Here is a 24135-nt window from a genome sequence, read left to right as displayed (position 1 = left end):
TTGATCTGGATATGGGAGTCCTGACACCCGAGGACACTTCACCAGAAGCAGACTGGGACACAGAGAGGCAGCAGCAGTACCGGAAAGTACAGGAGAGCGTTGAGCGAAGTCTCTGTCAAGCAAGAGAAAGACAGGAGAAGACTTACAACCAGTATGCTCCCGCTGTTCCCTTGGTACCTGGAGAGCAGGTCTTGAAAAGGAAGAGACGGCTCCACAAGTTGGACGACCAGTGGGAGAAGGACCCGTACACCGTACTGCCATCAAGCCATGAAAACCCAAAAATCTGCACAATCAGTAAGGATGGAGGAGAAACCACAGCCATTGTCTCCCGAGATCACCTGAAGAAGTGTCCCGAGCAGCTACGAAACCCTGAAGAAGATCAAGAAAACCCTCGACCCGCAGAGGAAAGGGAAGAAATGGTCAGTACTGTACTCGGAGACTTCCCTCGGTCTTGGACACAAGTAAATGGCGCTGTTGTGGTACCCGTCCTCACCTTCCTCCAGCCAGCATCCCAAGTGCCTACGGAAAAACAGGTAGAGCTGGAAGAGCAGCCGGTCCAGGAGGCAGAAGACCCCACACAAGCAGACCAGGAGAATCGACCCTCTGCTTATAGTGAGCCTGCCGTGCCCCTAGTGAGCCAAAGAACTCGTAGACAGCTGCCCAGCTTACCTTTGACAGCTCCTACACCCTGTAGCTTAGGACCGGTCAGTAAGCTCCGTAGGTCTACTAGGGCCACTAGAGGCCAGTTGCCAGTACGTTGGAGGATCTAAAGTGTTCAGACTGTTTTATTGGTATTTACCTGTTTACTGTTGCTTGTAAATAATTATGTTTTTCCAGTTATTTTATAGGTGTCTTTTGTGGATTAACCGGAATTCTTTGTATATATGTTTGGAGCGTAACCCAGGAATGGACTAAGACTGCTAAAGACTCGGGGTAGAACAGACCCCCACCTGGTTACGGCTCCCTGTTCTTTGGTGAAATGGACACCCTTATTGCTTCAAAAACTGCACCCGGTTGCGGACACGCTGTGACCGCCCTAACGTGTTTTCCCTTATTGTATTGTTCCTGTTTATACCCTGTTATGTTTTCAAAAATATGTTTAGTCCCGGAGTACTAAATTTTACTAGGGGGGAATGTGGCACCCCAGGGGTCTGGTTACCACAGTAATAGCAATATTACGTCTGAGAGCAGGTGGGAGGTCTCCTGGTCAGGAACCCTAAGCATGCAACACTTCCTGCCCAGTCCTGGGAGGGGAAGAACTTCCCCTATATAAACTGGGGCTGAGGCGGGGTTAGAGGAGAAGAAGAGGAGTCCCAGACAGAGACACAGTCTGGTCTGGAGTGGAGCAGATACAGGGAGAGCAAGATCAGGAGCTATGTGGGAGCAGTGATAAAAGGGGTCAGAGACTGGAAGCTATAGAGCTCGTCCTGACTGAAGAGATCTCACCGGACACGGAGTCCGAGGCAGCGGGGACTGATCCATACCCAGCAGCAGAAACCGACCGGCAGGGGATTTCAGGTCCTCTGGCCAAGAAACCCGAAGGCACGGTCACACGCAAGGGACCAGCACCGCCGTTGTGGAGCGGAGGCTACCAGAAGGCCCCGAGTCACCGGCCATACGGGTGAGCACCACACGGTACACTCAGGGACGTGGGCTACTTTTACCCGCTTCTAGCAAGGTAGCCAGGGAGAGTACAATAAGTTGGGGAGGCCTACAACTCCGCCTGGCCGGGGGAGATCCTATCTGCTCACGGACTGACCAGGCCCCGATCGCTAGCCAGTACTCCCGGGAGGGTCTACCTTTGCCACCAGTAAAGACCCTGAACTACACCGCACCGTCTCTGAGTGGTTCCTGGTGCCTGCGTGCAATTCTGCTATCCCCATCATCCACGTCCGCTGCCCTGAGGCCATACCCCTCCCGTTGGGGGTTATACTATCCACGCTGCACAACTGTACCACCGGCCTCAGCGGTCTGCCCTGCAGCGGCGGCTTCATAACCGCATTCAACGGGTGGCGTAGTCGAACACTACAGTCATGGCCAAAAGTTTTGAGAATGACACCAAAATTATATTTTCACATGATCTGCTGGCCTCTGGTTTTTATTAGTGTTTGTCTGATGTTTATATCACATACAGAAATATAATTGCAATCATATTATGAGTTCCAATAGGTTATATTGACAGTTAGAATGAGTTAATGAAGCAAGTCAATATTTGCAGTGTTGCCCCTTCTTCTTCAAGACCTCTGTAATTCTCCCTGGCATGCTCTCAATCAACTTTTGGACCAAATCCTGACTGATAGCAGTCCATTCTTGCATAATCAATGCTTGCATTTTGCCAGAATTTGTTGGTTTTTGTTTGTCCACCCGTCTCTTGATGATTGACCACAAGTTCTCAATGGGATTAAGATCTGGGGAGTTTCCAGGCCATGGACCCAAAATCTCTATGTTTTATTCCATGAGCCATTTAGTTATCACCTTTGCTTTATGGCAAGGTGCTCTATCATGCTGGAAAAGGCATTGTTGGGCGCCAAACTGCTCTTGGACGGTTGGGAGAAGTTGCTCTTGGAGGACATTCTGGTACCATTCTTTATTCATGGCTGTGTTTTTAGGCAAGACTGTGAGTGAGCCGATTTCCTTGGCTGAGAAGAAACCCCACACATGAATGGTTTCAGGATGCTTTACAGTTGGCATGAGACAAGACTGGTGGTAGCGCTCACCTCTTCTTCTCCGAATAAGCTGTTTTCCAGATGTCCCAAACAATCAAAAAGGGGATTCATCAGAGAAAATGACTTTGCCCCAGTCCTCAGCAGTCCACTCCCTGTACCTTTTGCAGAATATCAGTCGGTCCCTGATGTTTTTTCTGGAGAGAAGTGGCTTCTTTGCTGCCCTCCTTGAAACCAGCCCTTGCTCAAAGAGTCTCCGCCTCACAGTGCGTGCAGAAGCACTCACACCAGCCTGCTGCCATTCCGGAGCAAGCTCGGCACTGCTGGTAGTCCGATCCCGCAGCTGAAACAGTTTTAAGATACGGTCCTGGCGCTTGCTGGTCTTTCTTGGGCGCCCTGGAGCCTTTTTGACAACAATGGAAGCTCTCTCCTTGAAGTTCTTGATGATGCGATAGATTGTTGACTGAGGTGCAATCTTTGTAGCTGCGATACTCTTCCCTGTTAGGCCATTTTTGTGCAGTGCAATGATGGCTGCACGTGTTTCTTTAGAGATAACCATGGTTAACTGAAGAGAAACAATGATACCAAGAACCAGCCTCCTTTTAAAGTGTCCAGTGATGTCATTCTTACTTAATCATGACTGATTGATCGCCAGCCCTGTCCTCATTAACACCCACACCTGTGTTAATGGATCAATCACTAAAACGATGTTAGCTGCTCCTTTTAAGGCAGGACTGCAATGATGTTGAAATGTGTTTTGGGGGTTAAAGTTCATTTTCTGGGCAAATATTGACTTTGCAAGTACAGTAATTGCTGTTAAGCTGATCACTCTTTGACATTCAGGAGTATATGCAAATTGCCATTACAAAAAATGAAGCAGTAAACTTTGGAAAAATTACTATTTGTCTCATTCTCAATACTTTTGGCCATGACTGTATAACATCTTCTACTAAATTCTGCCACTTGGTTTGACACCCTGGGCACGGACCGGATCGTCGCCACGAGGACTACTACCCCTATCAGATCCGGCTCCGGGTAGTCCCCGAGTGCGCAACGCTACACAACAGAGGCCCAGGGGGCGCGTCAATAGCGCCGCTCACAGGCAGAAACAGCAGAGGAAGGTGATTACAATGATACTTCTATTCATCATAAAAATACATTTTCAATAGTAGTGGACAACCCCTTTAAATCACACCCCAACACTGTCCCCACAAGCCGTATACACAACATGCTGGCAATCAGTCACCAAATAGGTAGGGTAATGATTTCCCACCACTGTCCAACAGTCAAATGGCCATATACTCTTAGAAAGGCTATGGATTTGAGCATACAAGGTGCAAACGTTTTAAAGTTTTAGGCTTTAAAACAAAAAGAACTGTGAAAGAAAAAGGTATATATAAAAAAAAGACAAAGTAAGGCAACATACAAATAAGGCAAAATAAAAAGAGAATACCTAAAGGCTTCAATCTATTGATGTTCTTCTGTATCTCTAAGGATATGAGAATAATGGAACACACTCAGACTTGGCTGACCCAAAGTATGTGAACCCCTCTCTATTGTTCAAATCATTTTTTATATTTCAAGTCCTGTACTTAGATATTCAGGACCGAATGTCATTTTACTAGGTGTTAGGATCACCTGGTGAGGTGGATCAAGAAAGCCAACACGGCCATGGGCCTCAGTGCAGAAAGCAGGTGAGGCACATGGGAAACAGGTAGCAAAGGTACTGAAGACCATAGGTGGATAGGAGGCAGAGAAGCAGGTAGCCGAGGTTCTGGAGACTGCAGGCGCACAGGAGACCGGGAACAGGTAACAGAGGTTCTGGAGACCACAAACGAACAATAAGCCCGGAGCTGGTAGCAGAAGTCCTGGAGATTGCAGACAGGTAGCAGAGGTCCTAGAGACAGCAGACGGACAATAAGCCCGGAACAGGTAGCAGAGGTTCTAGAGTCCGCAGACCGGTATCAGAGGTCCTGGAGACCACAGACAAGTAGCAGAGGTCCTAGAGACCGCAGACGGACAATAAGCCCGGAACAGGTAGCAGAGGTCCTGGAGATCGCAGACAGGTAACAGAGGTTCTGGAGACCACAGGCGAACAGGAGACCCAGAACAGGTAGCAGAGTGTTAAGAATCGTGGCTCAGTTCTCCCACCTGGGAATGGAGCAGGTCCGGTGCTACGCTACTCCGGTGTCTTGGTAGGCCTTATATAGGTCTAGGTGGATGATCACATGGGATCACACAAGGCCATCTGCAAAACTGACATGGAGCACAACACAGATTATTGGATCTGGGAGAGGGGAGTCAAGCCCAGATCCGGGACAGGTGCGTAACACTAGGCAAATTTCAGGTCTATGGGCAGTGAGACAATCAGGGGTCAAGTACAATAAATAGTAAATAGTAGAATTGGGCAAATTGATTCTCAAGACCCCAGTCCATCGGCCAGGTCAGTGATCTGTGACCGATTCCTGCTATATATCAGACTTAAATCCTTATTACATATTCCACTACACACTAAATTTTGATTTTCTTTGATTAACTTTTCTTCTGTAAATATGTATGATTATATTCAATGCATGTGATGAAAGATTACATGTAGTTTCTGTTTTGCATCAGTTTGGAAGTGAAATATATTTCAAACTGAAAATATAGAAAGAGACTTCACTTTTGATGTACTGAACGGGTTAATACTCAGAATTGTAATTAATTAAATTGTATTATCTAAAATATTATTTTCCGCAAAATATTGGAAAACTCTTTCAGGTAATGTATTCCATACATAATATATAGGGGAACATACATCGTATAAGTACATGATGACTAAACCAGATTGATGCTGATAAGTAGCATACTAAAACGTTCCATATACATTATTCATGTATCAGTAATATATTATGTCTATTAGACCTCCTTCACAGGTCCGTGTTTAAACATGTGAAAAACCGGTACTGGAGCCATCAGTGTTTTCCATCACTGTGTCATCAGTGTGTCCATTTTTACCATCAGTCATCAGTTTTTTTCACGTACGGATAAAGAAACAAGTCTGCAATGTTAAACATGAACAGCACATGGATGCCATACGATGCCATACATGTGCTGTACATGTTTTTCATAGACCCATAGGCTTGTATTGGCCTTTGTCATTCGTTCTTCCGGAAAAAAAACGGACATGTCTTCGTGTGTTTTCCACGGACATATAGTCCATGTAAAAAAAAAGGCATGTGCATAGCAGCATGACTGACATGTCTGCTTATCTTAGGGAGAACAATACGATTGGCAGACCGAAATCAGACTGTGGATATCAACGAGTTTAGCAGACATTAATCTAATGTGTATGCAGGGCTTAAGGTTATGGGCACATTACATTTCTGCCACTGGTTTGTGGCTCCTTTTGGGGCTTTAATTTTATTCATTTTGTCTGACAAAATGATAGCTGGGTAATGATTAGTTTGCCATTTCCAACAAAGACTGTTTTTCTTTTAGAAACTTTGATAGGTCTTCCACTTTGGTCAGGTTCACATTACATTCAGGCCACGCATTTCTGGCTCCGTCAGGGCTTCCATCTGAGGCCCTATAACACGGGATTTAAACGGAACCCACAAGGAACCCGTTCACTATTATGAGCCAAATGGAGTACATTTGTACTCTATCTGGACCCCATTCCTGTAATGTCCATCTTTTTAGGCCCAAAACGCTGCTATCACGCTTTTTCGTCCACCTAAAAAACAGATTTTGCCAGAACGTAGGTCAGATGGAGCACAAAGTGACTGTCTGACTCATCATAATAAATGCACAAAAAAAGAAAAGTAGGGCCCGCACACCTTTAGTATTAAAGTATCAGTTGTTTGGAGTGTGCTTTTATTCTTATGAAAACAGACTTTTCACCAAATTTATCAAAATGTCACAAGGTGTATGCTGAATTTGGCAAAATAACTTGTAAGTGGAGTGACAGAACCACATGCAGTTAGCAGACAGATCTATTATGGCTAAAGGAAAAAATAGCCAACTTCAAGAGAGGTTTATATTTCCACATCCATAATGGTACAAACTAATAAAATATTCAATTTTTTTTACACAAATGGTAATTGCCAAAGGTTAAAAAGAAAATAAAAATAATGACCTAAGGCATTAAAAACATGAGAACCACATGCTGGTATAGCTACTTCTCTGCTGGATAAATGACCTGAACTGTCATTAGGACTGGTAGATGGTTTGAGGTCTCCTACATTCCAAAAATGGTGACTGCTCCATGGCAGGTTCACCATGTTCCCTCATTATAATTACACCCTGCTTGTTACCATTATTCCTGTACTTATGCAGGCTATAAGGCTATGTGCCCACGATGCAGAAAATTTCTGCAGCATTTCTGCATCTCCCTGGCAGAAAAAACGCATGCAGATTGTACATGCGTTTTTCCTGCCAAATACATGTGACGGGCCCCCTGGGCCGTGTGTAGGAGAATACCCGGAGCCGGGTCTCTGTGTAATGCTGGAGGTTTGTAGTCTCCGTGGCGGCGACCCGGTCCAGTGGCTCAGGGTGGTCAAACCAGTGGCGGATCTGTTTATTTGGTTTTGTAATGTTTAAGTGTCCGACTACGCCACCCGTGGATTGCGGTCACTGAGAACCGCCGCTGCGGGGCAGACTGCTGAGGCTGATGTTGTGTGCGCAGCAGAGGGTAGTATAACTCCCCACGGGAGGAGTATAGCCTCAGGGCAGTGAGTGCAGATGATGGGGGTGATGGTGCGCGGGAGCAACAGTAATGACTCAGAGTCCAGTGATGCAGTCCAGGGTCTTTACTCACAGTTTTACACTCCAAGCCACTTCTGCACGTAATGGCTGCCCACGTCGTACTGTGCTCACCAGGTGAGGGGCTCGGCCAACTCCCAGGTACCTTTGGAATGCTTTTCAGGACCCCCTTCGTGTGTCCTTTCTCTGGCCTGTCGTACCCCACAATTGACCACGTTTCTGTCCAGGTGCCTCGGGCCTTGGCGGGCAAACGTATGTTCCGTTTCCATGGGCCCTATATGGTGCCTTCCTAACGGGTGTAGTGAGGGACCGTAACACGTGCAATGCCACGGCCTCCGGTTACTAACTGAGGGTAGTTGCTCTCCTCCACTAGATGAGGGATCCGGTTCCCTTTCTTGGCCTGACCCCCCTACTCTGGTAGCGGCGGGCGTACGGTGGCGACTGGCCGGTCCGCACTCCTAGGGTCCCTTCACTCCACTCCTGGAGCCTCTTCCGTTCCTCTCCTCTCCTTTCTTCTCCTCCAGGCCCAGGCCTTGAGACTTGGCCTGCCTGCGGAGCAGAGCTTGTACAGAGCTCCTGCTCCCTGTCTCCTTTCCTCTCTGCCTGAACTCAACTGAACACTGATCTAAGATTGTGCCCACCTTATATATCTTCTACCCAGTGCACCCAGGATCTACTCTCCCCACCCACGCACTACCGGGTTCCCCCTTTCTAGGTGTTCCCTCCCCCACTCCAGCCAGGGACAGGGGCAGTTGTGCTCACTCTTGGGAGCATTGTCGCCCTGTCCCCCGGAAATGTGGTGTAGTGCATGTGGGTGTTAGGGTCCTGAGCCACACTCCATCCTTACCTGGAAGTGAGATATCACACCTCTGGGTGAGATGCAATACCTCTGTAGCGACCGAACCCTCGGGGCGCTACACATGCGGATGTGAAGCGTTCTTCACTTGCATTTCCGCATGCGGGTGTCAAGCGCTTTCCAAGCGATTTTCGCATCACTTGGAAAGTGCTTGACAACTTGGTCACACTATATAAATCCATGCAACCGGCATGGATTTATATAGTGTGACCCGAGAGAATGGTTAAAAAAAAAAAAAAAAATAAACCTATACTTACCTTCTGATGGTCCCCGAGTCTTGCTTCGCTCGGTCCTGACTGCCAAAAGATCACAGTACGCTGTACTGAAAGACCTGCCGTCACATGACTGTGACGTCACCGCAGGTCCTTCAGTCCTGCGCGATCTGTCGGCAGAGTGAAGGAGTCCGGGCGCCGTCGGAAGGTGAATATAATCTTTATTTTTTATTTTATTTTATTTTTTACAGCTTTTAATGGTACCTGGGTGTGGAGGAGAGTCTCCTGTCCTCCACACCCAGGTACCATCCGCACATTAGAACGCGCCAATTACGCAAGTACAGATGCAGTCTTGCGGAATTGGCGCGTTCTAATGCAAGTCAATGGCGGCGAAAACGCAGCGCTTCCGCAAAATTAATGGACATGCTGCGGATTTTTGAGCGCAGCATAAACGCTGCGGAAAAATCCGCAGCATGGGCATTGAAAGTGCGGAATTGCATTGGAGACCATGGGGGAAGGTTTACCAAGCGTTTCCCAAGCGTTTACGCTGAAAAACGCATCGTCGGCACGCAGCCTTATAAATGGCTACAGAGCACCTCATTAGTTCCGAAATACAGATTTGTGATTGTGTCTCCACCTTGGTGGAAAATGAACAAAGATTGGTGCATTTTGGCACAAATTTTTTCATTTCATTTTAGAACAAATATTCATTGTTTAAACTGCTGTTTATGCTTCACTATAAGGCTCTGTACACAAGCAGCATCTTTGCAGCATTTTTTTCTGTGTTTTTGTATGCAAATAAGCTGCGTTTTACAGTACCAGCAAAAGCTATGAGATTTCAGAAATCCTTATGCGCACACTTGTTTTTTTTCTGACTGAATTTATGTCAATTCTTTTAGGGTTTTTGCATTTTTTTTCAGCCATAGAAAGCAATGCTGAAGTGCAAAAACGCTGCAAAAAACGCAGCAACAAGGTTTTGCTTCGTTTTTGGTGAATAAAACTAACTTTATTAAAAATGTGCTATAGACAAATCAAACACGTAATCTGCAATAAAAAAATGCACTGAAAAACGCCACAAAAATGCACAAAAATTGCCGCAAAAACACAGCAAAAACCTGTTAACCTTGTTAATTTTCACACATTTTCAGACTGTGTAGTCTAAATTTGCACTCTCCAAATAAAGGACAGTAGTGATAAATATGATTGTTTTTACAGAAACATTTTATCTACAAAGTTTAAGCTTTTGGTATTCAATATTGATTTATAATTGTCTTATTGTTGTAACATTGAAACGTTGCGCATAAATTAATAATTGTATTTTTTAACAGGTTGTGATCCCACCTGGAAAAATATAAAAACCCTAACCCCTAAAGCCATTGCCAAAGAAGGCGGATTCAAAGCTGCAATGAAGGAACTAGGAAAAGCAATGCGTCTATTTAAAAAATACTCCAAGCCAAGTGTAAAAAATCCCAATCCACTATGGGCCATTACATTACATGATTGGTCATTTGAGCACCAGTTGCCTCTTCGAGAAGCTTTTGCCGCCTTGAAACAAGGTGAAGAAACTGTTTCCAAGGCAGATTTTGTTGAAGTCCTTACAAAGAATGGGGCTCCAGTGACCACAGAACAAATGGAGGGTATTGTTCATCTTCACGAAAAAGGTAGAAGTGGGAACATCATTCTGGAGGAGTTTTTGAAAGGGTCAAAGTACCTACAAAAAGCTTTTTTACTATCCTCTTATGGACCCAAAAAGAAAAAAGGAAAGAAAGGGAAGAAAGGGAAAAAAGGAAAACGTACACTACCTATGCCAATATGTACAATGCCAAGTCACCTAATCTCACGTAGAGAAGATGGTGGACCACCTAATTTTATGATTAAATCTTACCATAATGTTACTGATGTCAACCGATTTGATTCTGACCATCCACCCCAAAACCCAGTGACAGATGATACCGGCTGGTATGTCGATGACCTGGAAAATGTGTATACTCATATAAACTTTGCTGCAAAAGCTGGAGACTTTGAGTCCCTGAAGAGGGCCTTTGAAGAGGGTGTATCAGTGAATGTGAAAGACATCTTTTATAAAACCCCTCTAATATCAGCGTGTGCTTACGGGAATATGGACGCTGTCAAATTCCTTCTAGAAAAAGGGTAGGATTTATTTTCTTTTAAGCTACTGAAAAAAACACTAGAGATGAGTGAATCTATTTGATACAATTTAAATTTGCTTTGATTTCTTGGGAATTCGCTGGACCCACCAATTTGCCATTCAATTTGCGTAAATCACCAATAAAATGCCATCTGCCATTTTGCACATAGCAGAAGGTTTCATCAGCCAGAGAAAGCTCACATAAATTCAGGCATGGTCATGCGGGCTTCCTTATATTGTCATGCAGCTATCACATCACATGGTATAGAACAGCCAGACAGGAAGGACTTTCATAGCCTGTATAAAAGCCAAGGAAGGAAACGAGCAGCCAAAATGAGTCTTGATAGTGAAAGAATGTCACAGCTCAGCAACAGAGAAATTGAGAGAAAGTCATAAAGCAGTAAATTAACATAACAGACAGTGTGTGATGGTACAGCAGTGAAAAACTGTTATCATTCGTCTACCCGTAGCCATATTCAGTATGTTGAGGTCAGTGACAATAGTAAGGCTACTGCATTAAAAAGCTTGAAAGCCTCTGGCTACAATCCTAGGAGACCTCTGACTGTCATACACATTTGGAAGCTTTTCAGTACTTGTGAATCGATTTGCTATGACTCAACATTTTTTTAAATTCCTCACATCTGGCAAATTTGAATTTCAAAAGATTTGTTCATCTCTATAAGTCGCCATTATGATTTATGCATATCTCTTCCCTACATAATAGTTATTTGTACCTATGAAACTGACCAGCATGGGTTTGTGTAGGAGTATGATATTATAAGGGGTTGTCCAGAATTATATTAAAGAGGTTGTTCACTACTATTTAAAGTAGTGGACAACCCACCCACCGCGTGCTTTCCCAATGAATGCAGGAGAGGGAATGTGTGCACTGGAAGCTGGACTTGACGCGCGGGGTAATCCTGCCCACAGTCCATCACTCAGCGGGGATCCGTCACTGAGCCACGCCTGACTTGATGTGACATCAGAGGATGCCAGAGTCGGCTGCAGCCGGGGGTCACGTGATGCCTATGAGCGGCCAGCGATAGTGCCACTTACAGGCAATAAAGAACAAGCAAGGTATTTACAAAAAAAATTCTCTCCACAGTTTACATTGGGGGCATATAGTAGTGGACAATTTCTTTAAAGGGTTTACTTTATTTTCCTTAAATAGTACGACCCTGGCCAACAAGCTCTGCCTGGCATTGTTGCTTATCCATATTCACTTGAATATGGTGAGTTGCAGTACCAGACACAAAACCGATGCCGTCTTTGGAAAAAAAGAAAACGACAAAAAACGCAGTAATTTTGCAAGCGAATTAAGATACAGTGTACTTTGCAAATTATCCTGCATAGACAATACAGCTCCAAAACTCAGTGGCACACAACTCCCAGAGGGTCTCAAATACAATTGAGCAGAAAAATTCATCGGTAGACTGACTGCCGGACCAGAGCCCTAAAATCTCCTCCAACCTGTTGGCATCCCCAGTGCTTCTTCTGATTAATTAATTAGTCGGCGTGGAAAATGCGGTGTTATGAGGGCGCTGCCATGCCCCAGGAGTCACAGATCCAGGTGTGTGAGGTGGCTTTATGTTATTTGACAACGCATTTCGGAGTTGGTCCAACTGCTTTTGATTCGTATGCCAGGTGCAACGCCATATGTGTGTCATTCTACAATGATGACGTCTCGCTGGGCTGGGTAATCAGAAGAGGTGCCGGGGATGCCAGCCGGTAGGAGGTTTGCAGGGCTCTGGTTCGATGTCCACTGACTACCAGCGTGGCCACTGGACCAGGGCCCTGATGAGATATTTATCGGCAGGTCAAGGGCCGATCCAGCTTATTTTAGTAACATCTGCTGTTAAGCTAATAGATATGACAGCCTCAGACATCACGCATTACTTTTATTACTTTTAACAGTAAAAGCCAATAATCTGCATGGGAGTTGTACAGGGTTAAAAAAACATGGCTACTAGTGGCTAGAATTGCAACTTGGCTGCATTAAAGTAAATGGAGTTGAGTTGTAGTACCACACACAACCTCTAAAAAAGGTTGGAGCTGTTTTTTGGGAGATAGCTGGAGGTGCATTCTTGATTGATTGACAGTATGAACCAATGGCATGGTTGCTCTACTGACCCAAACTCTGCTCTCTCTAGTGCTGTTATATGAGGCAGCTTTGTCTCTGGAGCATCCGAGGACCACTGCGTTGCTTAGGAAACCGGCCAGTGTTGATTGACTGCAGCGGTGACCAGTAACCATGGCAATGAACAGTACAGAATATAAAAAAGTCCCTTTGTTCTTGATAACATAAAAGATTTATAATAAGTAAAATGCAAAGTTACCTGTTTTTTCACAAGCACTTTGCAATTTTAACCAATTATCATGTTGAGACTAACCGTTTAAGGCTGCGTATACACGTGGCTCCAGCAGTGTGTTTTTTTTGCCTTGATTCCCTGAAAATCACTGCAAAAAAATATTCTGTAGGCAGAGCTTGTAGGCAGAGCTTGTGAACATACCCTAGGGGCTGTTGGCATATACAACAGATTAGGACTTATTATAAGTGAAAGGAGGACTTTATACTAACCAGACAGCAGATGGCGATAGTGTGTAAAGTTATATGCTTGTTGTAATGTGGGGGAGGAAAGCTCTCAATTGTTGGTTGTTTTTACTTCCTGTTTTTTTTCTTCCTTTCCTGAATGTGCTATGTCAGCAGCACACAGACTGTGTGACACTGAATTGTATCTCATGTTTAACCAGTATGAAGTAAATACTGTTTACTCAAGATATCTTGCTGATTGAAGCTCTCGTAAGTACAGTGGTGACTATAAGAAGATGCACTCTGTGACAGGGGCAGTGTTAATCCTTCTTAGGAGAACTAGGCTTCCCTTAGGCCTTATTCAGATTATTTTTATTCATGGACGAGAAAAACAGTTTTATCAGTATTTTGGTAAGAGTCACATCCAACTTTCATCATGGTATCATCAGTTTTGTACAAGTTTCATCAGTTTTTCTTGGATGAGAAAAAAAAGTCTCCCCAGCTTCTCCTATATAGTCCATGAGAAATGGAGAGCACTTGGATAGCATCCGAGCACTGCCTGATTTTTTTCAAGAACCCATAGACTTGCACTGCTGATTTTGATATGACACTCAGATCAATATCCGACATGTCTTCATGATTTTGCACGGACCACTCAATCCCACAAAAAATTGGATATGTGAACAGCCTCATAAACTATACTAGGTATGAGTGCCATCCGTGACAAATATGGATAGAACTCGTCCGTGAAAAACAGACGTCTGAATGAGCCCCTTACTATATCTTACTTATGCCATTGATTAACAACAGGCCTATTTTGACATCTAATATGATGTGATAATATCTTTTTTATTCTTGCAGTTTTCTTTATATTTGAAATCTATATAGAAATATATCAAATTATTATCATAATAAATAACATAAAATATACAAAGATATACTGTAGGGAAAATAAGTATTTTATACACTGCCGAATTTGCAAGTTCCCCCCCCCCCCTACAAAGAATGGAGAGATCTGAAATTTTTATCGTAGTTACACTTCAACTGTGAGAGACAAAATCTAAAGAAAATCACATTGTATGATTTTTACATAATTAATTTGCATTTTATTGCACAAAATAAGTATTTGATACAATAGAAAAACTGAACTTTTATATTTTGTACAGAAACCTTTGTTTGCAATTACAGAGGTCAGATATTTTCCTGTAGTTCTTGACAAAGTTTGCACACACTGCAGCAGGGATTTTGGCCCACTCCTCCATACAGATCTTCTCCAGATCTTTCAGGTTTCAGGACTGTCACTGGGCAACATTGAGTTTCAGCTCCCTCCAAAGATTTTCTATTGGGTTCAGGCCTGGAGACTGGCTGGGCCACTCCAGGACCTTGAAATGCTTCTTACGGAGCCACTCCTTAATTGCCCTGTGTTTCGGGTTATTGTCATGCTGGAAGACCCAGCCACGACCCATCTTCAGTGTTCTTACTGAGGGAAGGAGGTTGTTGGCTAAAATCTTTCGATACATGACCCCATCCATCCTCCCTTCAATACGGTGCAGTTGTCCTATCCCTTTTGCAGAAAATCACCCCCAAAGTATGAACTTTCCGCCACCATGCTTCACGGTTGGGACTGTGTTCTTGAGGTTGTACTCATCCTTCATCTTCCTCCAAACATGGCAAGTTCGCATTTGGTGTCATCTGACCACATGACTATCTCCTATGTCTCCATCCAGATGGTCATGGGCGAACTTCAAACGGGCCTGGGCATGTGCTGGCATGAACAGGGGGACCTTACGTGTCCTACAGGATTTTAATCCATGACCCCGTAGTGTGTTACTAAGGGTAATATTTGAGATTGTGGTCCCAGATCTCTTCATGTCATTGACTTGGTCCTCCCGTGTAGTTCTGGGCTGATTCCTGGTCCTGAGTCCTTCTCAGAATCTTCCTTACCCCACGAGGCAAGATTTTACATGGAGCCCCAGATGGAGGTGTTATGATCTGCAACAAGTGCTAAGGAAAGAAGGGGAAAGCTTTCCCTACAGTAAGACTAAGCTGAATCCCTACGATGTAGCGTGCTGCCTTAGTCCTAGACTAGTCTGAACGAAGACCTATAGAATAAAGGGGAGGGGTCCTTAAAAAAAATAAGGACTCCAACAAAAATGGGACACCTCCTGAACAGAAAGAGTTGTTGCAGAACACAAAAAGATAAACTGACAAAAAGGTACTAGAGGTCCCAAGGGACCAAACGAACTGACAGAGATAGGCACCGAAGCACCTGGCTAGCAAAACAGTCAAACAACACTGAAGTCCAGCACAGCCAAAAAGGCGGAGCTGGAATATAAAGTCAGATGGTCATGTGACCGCAAAATACAAGATGGAAAAAACAAACAGGAGGGTTCTAACAGTGCCCCCTCTTTTAAGAGGATCCTCCAGGCCCAGGCCTATCTGGAAACCTCTTGTGGAAAGCTCTAACAAGCCTAGGAGCAGAGACATCATCCGCCCTTACCCAGGAGTTATCTTCGGGACCAAAACCCTTCCAGGAGACGAGATACTGTACTCTCCCTCTATGCCATCTAGAATTCAATATACGTGAAACTTCATATTCGCCGTCTTCCACCACAGGAGGAACTGTGACAGTGGCATCCCTATCTGATACATCCGCCTTTTTCAACAAGGAAACATGAAACACAGGATTAATCTTCCAGAAAGTAGGGACATCCAACCTAACCGCAGACAGGTTAACAACCTGAAGCACTTTAAATGGACCCACAAACTTAGGACCCAGTTTTTTAGAGGGAATCCTCAACTGCAGGTTCCTTGAGGACAACCAAACCATATCAGCCACAGTAAACAAAACCTCCTTACGTTTCCTGTCAAAATACTTCTTGGACTTCTTGTTAGCCTCTTGAAGATTGCAGCGTACATTAGTCCAAACTCTCTCCAAATCACCGGAAAAATCCTCCTCCTCCGGCACTGCCAACCCCAATTTGGAGAACGAACCAAAAGACGGATGTCTCTCAGTACAACAAAAAAAAAGGAGAACACCCAGCTGAGGAGGATATATGATTGTTAAGAGCAAATTCTGCGAGAGGCAGAAACTCAGACCACACCTCTTGATTGTCCGCAACAAAACATCGCAAAAACTGTTCTACACCCTGGTTCTTTCTTTCAGTCTGTCCATTAGACTCAGGATGATACCCAGACGAAAATGACAAATGGACTCCCAACCTGTCACAAAAAGCACACCAAAAGTGAGCCACAAACTGAGGTCCTCTATCAGAAACAATATCCGTGGGAACGCCATGAAGCTTGACAATCTCCTTAACCAACGGCTTAGCGAGTGTCTTGGCGCAGAGCAACTTAATGAATCGAACCAAATGACACATCTTACTAAAACGGTCCACGACCACCCAGATGACAGTAAAACCCTCGGACACGGGCAGATCAGTAATAAAATCCATTGTGAGATGCGTCCAAGGTGCACTAGGAACCTCCAGAGGGCTAAGCAACCCCGCAGCAGGAGTATGTGAAGCCTTTGACCTAGCACACACCGTATATTGACGCACCCACTTGATGACTTCTTTCTGCCATCCAGGCCACCAAAAACTGCGACTGATAAGTCTCTTAGTCTCCGAAATTCCTGGATGACCTGCCAAACCGAGACTCATGACACTCCACAAACAAGTCTCTCCTAAAGGTTCTAGGCACGAACAACCTCTCATGGGGAGTGTTAGATGGAGCATCATCTTGAGCTTTTAGAATCCCATTCTCCAAAACGGAGTCCAATGCTGCCACCACAACTCCTTTCTGTAAAATGCTCTCCTCCTCCTCGGCACCGACAGCAGGAGAGAAGCTGCGAGATAAAGCATCTGCTTTAACATTCTTAGTACCAGGGATATAGGTAACAGAAAAATGAAACCGAGAAAAAAAAAGTGCCCACCTAGCTTGACGGGCATTCAAGCGCTTGGCAGCATCCAGATAGATCAAATTCTTATGATCTGTGAAAACCTGAATAGGAAATCTAGCACCTTCCAAAAAATGACGCCAATGTTCAAATGCGAGTTTAATAGCCAGCAGCTCCCGATTTCCAACATCATAATTCAATTTGGTTTCCGAAATTTTTTTCGAAAAAAAGGCACACAGATGTACTCCATCCCTGTTCTCCTGAGACAAAACTGCTCCGACCCCCACCGATGAAGCATCGACCTCGACCAAAAAAAGGCTTGGTCTCACCAGGCTGCATAAGGATAGGGGCAGAACTGAACCTCTCTTTGAGATACTAAAACGCTTCAATGGCCTCAGTAGTCCACTGGACCGTATTTGCACCTTTCCTGGTGAGATCGGTTAGAGGCTTAACAATTACAGAAAAATTCTTAATGAATTTCCTGTAATAATTGGCAAAACCCAAAAATCTCTGTATAGATTTCAAACCAATAGGCCTAGGCCATTCCTGTACAGCCTCAACCTTCACCGGGTCCATCTCAAAGCCCTCGCTGGAGACAATGTAGCCCAAAAAGCTAATTTTCTGCACACGAACTCACATTTCTCCAGCTTAGCAAAGAGTGAATTATCACTCAATAACTGCAAAACTTCACGTACACTCTGCCAATGGGACTCCAGATCTGGCGAATAAATCAAAATGTCATCCAAATACACAACCACATTCTTACCAATCAAAGGTCTCAGGATGTCATTAATAAGGTTCTGAAAAAATGCAGGTGCATTGGTAAGACCAAAAGGCATCACCAAATTCTCAAAATGACCTACCGGTGTGTTAAAAGCAGTTTTCCATTCATGACCCTCCTTCACTCATAACAAATTGTATGCCCCCCGGAGATCAATTTAGAGAACCACTAACTGGTTAAACAAGTCAGGAATTAACGGCAATGGGTAGGAATTGCGTATGGTAATCTTATTAATTTCACGTCCTTTTTTTTAACAAAGAAAAATCCAACTGCCACAGGCGACTTAGAAGGTCTAATGTGACCAGCAGTCATGCTAGTCTGTATGTACTCCTCCAAGGCCTTTCTTTCAGGGATAGTTAGATTAAACAAACGACTCTTGGGAAGAATAGCTCCCGGAATAAACTCAATGGCGCAATCATAATCCCTATGAGGAGGTAAAACTTGCGACTCCTCCTCCGAAAAAACCCTCCAAAAATCTTGTTTAGGTATCGGTAATTCCCCTTTTCACACAACCGCAATGCGACCATTACAACATTTATCATAGCACTTCGGACTCCAAGACTTAATCACATTAGTAGACCAGTCCAGTAAAGGATTGTGCAGTTTTAACCAAAGCAATCCTACAACGACCGGAGAGGATAAATTATATAATACAACCAAGTCCAAAATTTCTTGGTGAAGTCCATTGATAGTGAGGGGAAATGCAGCAACCTTGTGAGTAATACATTTCAAGGGAGTGTTATCAATTGCAATCACAGAAATAGGTGATGACAAAAGTTTGGATTTCAATTTAAGTTTTTCCAAAAACCCTTTATCAATCACATTAAGTGTTGAACCAAAATCCACAAAAACCTGAAATTCAATCAAATTTTCCTGCAAAGTAGTACTCCCTGAAAGAAATACTCCTGAAGAGTGTAAACAAGCTATACGGGTGTACCTGACCTTTTTTTTTTCTTTACTTAAACGAAGCTCACAATACTTAATCAAATGGTCAGCTTTACCACAATAAAGACACAATCCCTCCCTTTCCTGAGAGCGGAGCGACATCGCCGCAACCTCCATCGGTTCTCCGCCGTCTGAGTAGATTTTCTGGGGACTAGGACCTGGCTTTACAGGAGCCTTTACCTCATTCTGCCTATATCTCAGCCTCCTATCCTCACGAACGGCTAATTGCATGGCATCCTGCAGAGTCTCAGGTGCGGGGAATGCAATTAGCAAATCCTTAACTCTTTCTCTCAGACCAGCAAGAAATAGACATTTCAAAGCAGGATCATTCCATCTGACTTCAGAAGCCCACCTTCTAAAGTGTGTGCAATAATTCTCAACATCACCTGACCCCTGAATCAAACGCCTGAGTTCTGCCTCAGCAGATGAGATTCGATCATGATCGTCATATAATAGCCCCATAGCAGAAAAAAATTCTTCTACAGACCTTAAGCATGGATCATTAGGTTGAAGAGAAAAGGCCCACCCTTGTGGTTCATTACGCAAAAGTGACATAATAAAACCAATGTACTGTGATTCATTCCCAGAGGACCTTGGTCTCGATAGAAAATATAACAAACAAGCATTTTTAAAGGAAATAAAATCTTGCTGTTTACCATAAAAAACATCAGGCAGTCCTACCTTGGGTTCCACAAAATGCGCTCCAGAACAGCTACTCACGTGTTGCTGGAGCTCGGCCACCTCCAGAGTCAATTCCTGCAAGCATCGAGCCAAATCCTAGATGGAAGCCATACTGATCCCCGTATTTCTTTTCTTTTAGTTTTTTTTTTTTTTGTCTGGACTTAGTGTTATGATCTGCAACAAGTACTAAGGAAAGAAGGGGAAAGCTTTCCCTACATTAAGACTAAGCTGAATCCCTATGATATAGTGGGCTGCCTGTTCCTTGCGAACAGACCCGCCTTAGTCCTAGACTAGTCTGAACAAAGACCTATAGAATAAAGGGGAGGGGTCCCTAAAAGAACTAAGGACTGGAACAAAAATGGGACACCTCCTGAACAGAGAGAGTTGTTGCAGAACACAAAAAGATAAACTGACAAAAAGGTACTAGAGGTCCCAAGGGACCAAGCGAACTGACAGAGATAGGCACAGAAGCACCTGGCTAGAGAAACAGTCAAACAACACTGAAGTCCAGCACAGCCAAAAAGGCGGAGCTGGAATATAAAGTCAGATGGTCACTTGACCGCAAAACACAAGATGGAAAAAACAAACAAGAGGGTTCTAACAGGAGGAAGATTGACAATTATCTTGTGTTTCTTCAATTTTCTAATAATTGTGCCAACAGTTGCTGCCTTCTTAACAAGCTGCTTGCCTATTGTCCCATAGCCCATCCCAGCCTTGTGTAGGTTTGCAATTTTGTCCTGGTGTCCTTATACAGCTCATTGGTCTTGGCCATGTTGGAGAGGTTGGAGTGTGATTGATTGAGTGTGTGGACAGGTGTCTTTTATACAGGTAATCAGTGCAGAGTAGAAGGGCTTCTTAAAGAAAAACTAACAGATCTGTGAGAGCCAGAATTTTTGCTGGTTTTGTAGGTGATAAAATACTTATTTCATGCAATAAAATGCAAGTTAATTATGTAAAAATCATACAATGTGATTTTCTGTTTTTTTATTTTTAGATTTTATCTCTCACAGGTGAAGTGTACCTACTATAAAAATTACAGACCTCTCCATTCTTTGTAGGTGGAAAAAGTTGCAAAATCGGCAGTGTTTCAAATACTAATTTCCCCACTGTATATATATAATATAGATATACATGGTTAGGTCCAGAAATATTTGATCAGTGACACAAGTTTTGGCATTTTAGCTGTTTACCAAAACATATTCAAGATATACTGCAATTTTCAGAGTATAAGACGCACCACTTTTCTCCCTCCAAATTTCTAAGGAGAATGGGGGTGTGTCTTATAGTCCTAATGTAGCTTACCGGAGGGCCAGCTTCCTGCAGCAGCTACCCTGCCTCCTGTGACACCGCTCCACTGCCGCTGCCCCGTCTACGGTAAACTAAATTCAAACTATAAGACGGACCCCCATTTTGACATAGAAAAAAAATTGATTATTTTCCTCCTCAAAATTTCGGGTTCGTCTTATGGCTTGATGCGTATTATAGACCCCAAAAAACGTAATATAATCAATATAGGCTTAAAGTGCAGACTCTCAGCTTTAACCCTTTCACGACAAGCGCTTTCCAAGCGAGTTTAGCATCACTTGGAAAGTGCTTGTCAACTTGGTCACACTATATAAATCCATGCAAACGACATGGATTTATATACTGTGACCTTAAAGAATGGTAAAAAATAAAAAAATAAATCTATACTTACCTTCCGATGGCCCCCGGAGTCTTGCTTCGCTCCGTCCTCGCTTGCCAGCAGCTCGCGGTACACTACACTGAAGGACCTGCCGTCACATGACTATGACGTCAGCGCAGGTCCTTCAGTCATCCGCGATCTGCTGGCAAGGGAAGACAAGGAGATCTGGGGCCATTAGAAGGTAAATATAATATTTATTTTTTATTTTATCCTTTTTTTTACAGGTTCTATGGTACCTGGGTCCGGAGGAGAGTCTCCTGTCCTCCACACTCGGGTACCATCCGCACATTGAAACGCATGGATTCCGCATGTACAGATGCAGTGATGCGTAATCCATGCGTTCCAATGCAAGTCAATGGTGGCGAAAACGCAGCGCTTCCGCAAAATAATTGGTAGTGCTGCGTTTTTTTCCGCAATGATAACCCGCAGCGGAAATTTCCGCAGCATGTGCACAGCACATGCGGATTGTCATTGTGGAACATGACAGGCCTTCTACCATGCGTTTTTTAAGTGTTTCTGCAGCACTTTTGCCGCTGCGGAAACGCTTAAAAAAACGCATCATGGACTTAAAGCTCTATAATACATAGCTGCCTCTTTTTAAAGTAACCAAAAGTAATTGGACAATTATCTCAAAAGCTTTTTAATGGGCTGCATGGGCTATTCCGTCTTTAATCCATCATCAATTAAGTAGGTAAAAGGTCTAGAGCTGATCCCAGGTGTGGAATTTGCATTTGTAATCTGTTTTTGTGAACCTACAACATGCAGTCAAAGAAGTTCTCAATTTACGAGAAACAGATCATCATCAGGCTGAAGAAAAAAAGACGAAATCCATCAGAGAGATAACATTTCTGCCATGTGTGGCCAAATCAACAGTTTGGTACATTCTGAAAAAAAAGAGTGCATTGATGAGCTTGAGATCTCAAAAAGGTCTGGACTTCCACAGAAGACAACAGTGATGGATGATCACAAAATCCTTTCAATGGTGAAGAAATACCCCGTCATGTCATCCACACAAGTGAACAACACTCTCTAGGAAGCAGGTGTTTCAGTATCTAAGTCTACCATAAAGAGAAGACTTTCAAAGCACACCTGTCACGAATCCACCGCTCACTGTGTCCTAGGGACATAGTGAGTGACAGCTATGCCTTGCAATAGATGGCAGGGCGTACTTGGCTGTCAGTATTGTGAGTTTGATAGCATAGCCGCCCAATCAGGCCTGGAGCGTGCTGGGCTGTCCCCATGCAAATTTAGGATTGCCCAGCAGCCCAATCAAATCCTGGGCCCGCTGGGCTTCCTCCAGGTGTCTCCCTTTCAGAGTGATCCCTTGGCTATTTAGCTGTCTGCCAATGGTGAGGCCATTGTCAGTTATAGCTTTGCTTGGTGGAGCACGTGCTCTGAGCTTTAGTGTTCTGCTGTTCTGATCTTTGTTGCCTGACCTTGCCTTTGACTATAGGTTTGCCTAGCCCCTTTGTCTATATCTGCACCACTTTGGACTGTTGATTTTGGAGTATGACCTGTTTACTCTTTTGTATTGCCCTTCTGCTTTTGACGTACTCTCTTGGTATTTGACGCTGGACTTCTTGACTCTCCTGCCTCGCGGCTTGTCCATAAGAAGTGACGCTTGCCAGCGTCTCAACACCAGATCCTCTGTAATACATGGTGGAAGCAGTGTGATGGCATGGTGGGCATGCATGGCTTCCACGGGCTCTGGGTCACTAGTGTTTATTGATGAAGTGACTGAAGACAGAAGCAGCCGGATGAATTCTGAAGTGTACAGAGCTATAATGTCTGCTTAAATTCAACCAAATGCAGCAAGGTGGATTGGGCAGCGCTTCACAGTACAGATGGACAATGACCCAAAACATACTGTAATAGCAACCCAGGAGTTTTTTAAGGCAAAGAAGTGGAATATTCTGCAATGGCCGAGTCAATCATCAGATCTCACTCCCATTGAGCATACATTTCACATGCTTAAGATGAAACTTAAGGCAGAGAGACTCACAAACAAGCAACAACTAAAGTCAGCTGCAGTAAAGGCCGGCAAAGCATCACAAAGGAGAAAACCCAGCATTTGGTGAGGTCTATGGCTTCCAGACTTCAGGCAGGCATTGCTTGCAAAGGATTCTCTGCAAAGTATTAACAATTAACATTTTATTTATGGTAAAGTTAATTTGTCCAATTACTTTTGAGCCTCTGAAATGAGGAGGCTTTGTAGAAAAATGGTTGTAATTCATAAACATTCACAGGATATTTTTGTTCAACCCCTTCAATTAAACCTGAAAGTGTACACTTCAATTGCATCTCAGTGGTTTCATTTTAAATCCAAAATAGTGGCCTGCAGAGCTGAAATCAAAAGGATTCTGTCACTGTCCAAATATTGCTGGAGAGTTCTGTTCTGTGTATGTATGTATGTATGTATGTATGTATATATATATCTATATAAATAAAAATGTAAATGTTCGTTTGTTCAAAATCTTAAACCTCCGAAAGTTCTTCACCGATTGCTTTGAAATTTTGACATAACGTTGCATTCGAATACATGCATGTTTTTATATACTTACTATGTTTTTATATACCAGCTGTTGGACATAAAAGCAACAGCAAGACGGGAGTGTTACGAGCTCTGTCCCAGGCTGACTCTCCCTGGCTGCCCTGCATTCTCCCCACCTTAGTGACATCTCATTCATAAACCCTTCTCCCTCTCCTTCATTCGCCCCAGCCGCTGCCTGTGCTCTGCTCCTTTCGTCTCCTCTGTGGGGGTTGGAGGGAAGGGGAATGATGAGATCGTCTGTTCAAGGCCAAAAGATACTGCTGCTCATCACCACCACCGCCTGAGAGGCGGCCGCCTTTGCTGTCCGGCACCGCTGCTGCTACGGCTTCTTCTTCTTTTGCGGCAAGTGAGTCTTATTTCCGACTGTGAAACAACAAGCGAGGGAGGGAGGGAAGGAGAGAGAGAGTCTGCACAGAGAGGCGCAGGCCGTGGCCTCCGCTCT

General features: G+C 44.0%; 1 protein-coding gene across 4 annotated transcripts in view; it reads left to right on the top strand.

The window, feature by feature from the left end:
* ANKEF1 (ankyrin repeat and EF-hand domain containing 1) overlaps window positions 1-24135 on the top strand; it is a 135538-nt gene that overhangs the window by 94996 nt on the left and 16407 nt on the right. For all 4 annotated transcript variants that reach the window (XM_073672231.1, XM_073672233.1, XM_073672234.1 and 1 more), the window contains one exon: window positions 9803-10625. In XM_073672231.1, the coding sequence (XP_073528332.1) occupies window positions 9803-10625 (823 nt within the window). The remainder of the gene's footprint in view (window positions 1-9802; window positions 10626-24135) is intronic.

The sequence above is a fragment of the Phyllobates terribilis genome, unplaced genomic scaffold (assembly GCF_046119375.1).
Source record: "Phyllobates terribilis strain yellow unplaced genomic scaffold, ASM4611937v1 Scaffold_3__8_contigs__length_932513732, whole genome shotgun sequence".
Taxonomy (NCBI): domain Eukaryota; kingdom Metazoa; phylum Chordata; class Amphibia; order Anura; family Dendrobatidae; genus Phyllobates; species Phyllobates terribilis.
Note: the sequence above shows the minus strand (reverse complement) of the source record. Positions and strands in the feature narration are given on the sequence as shown.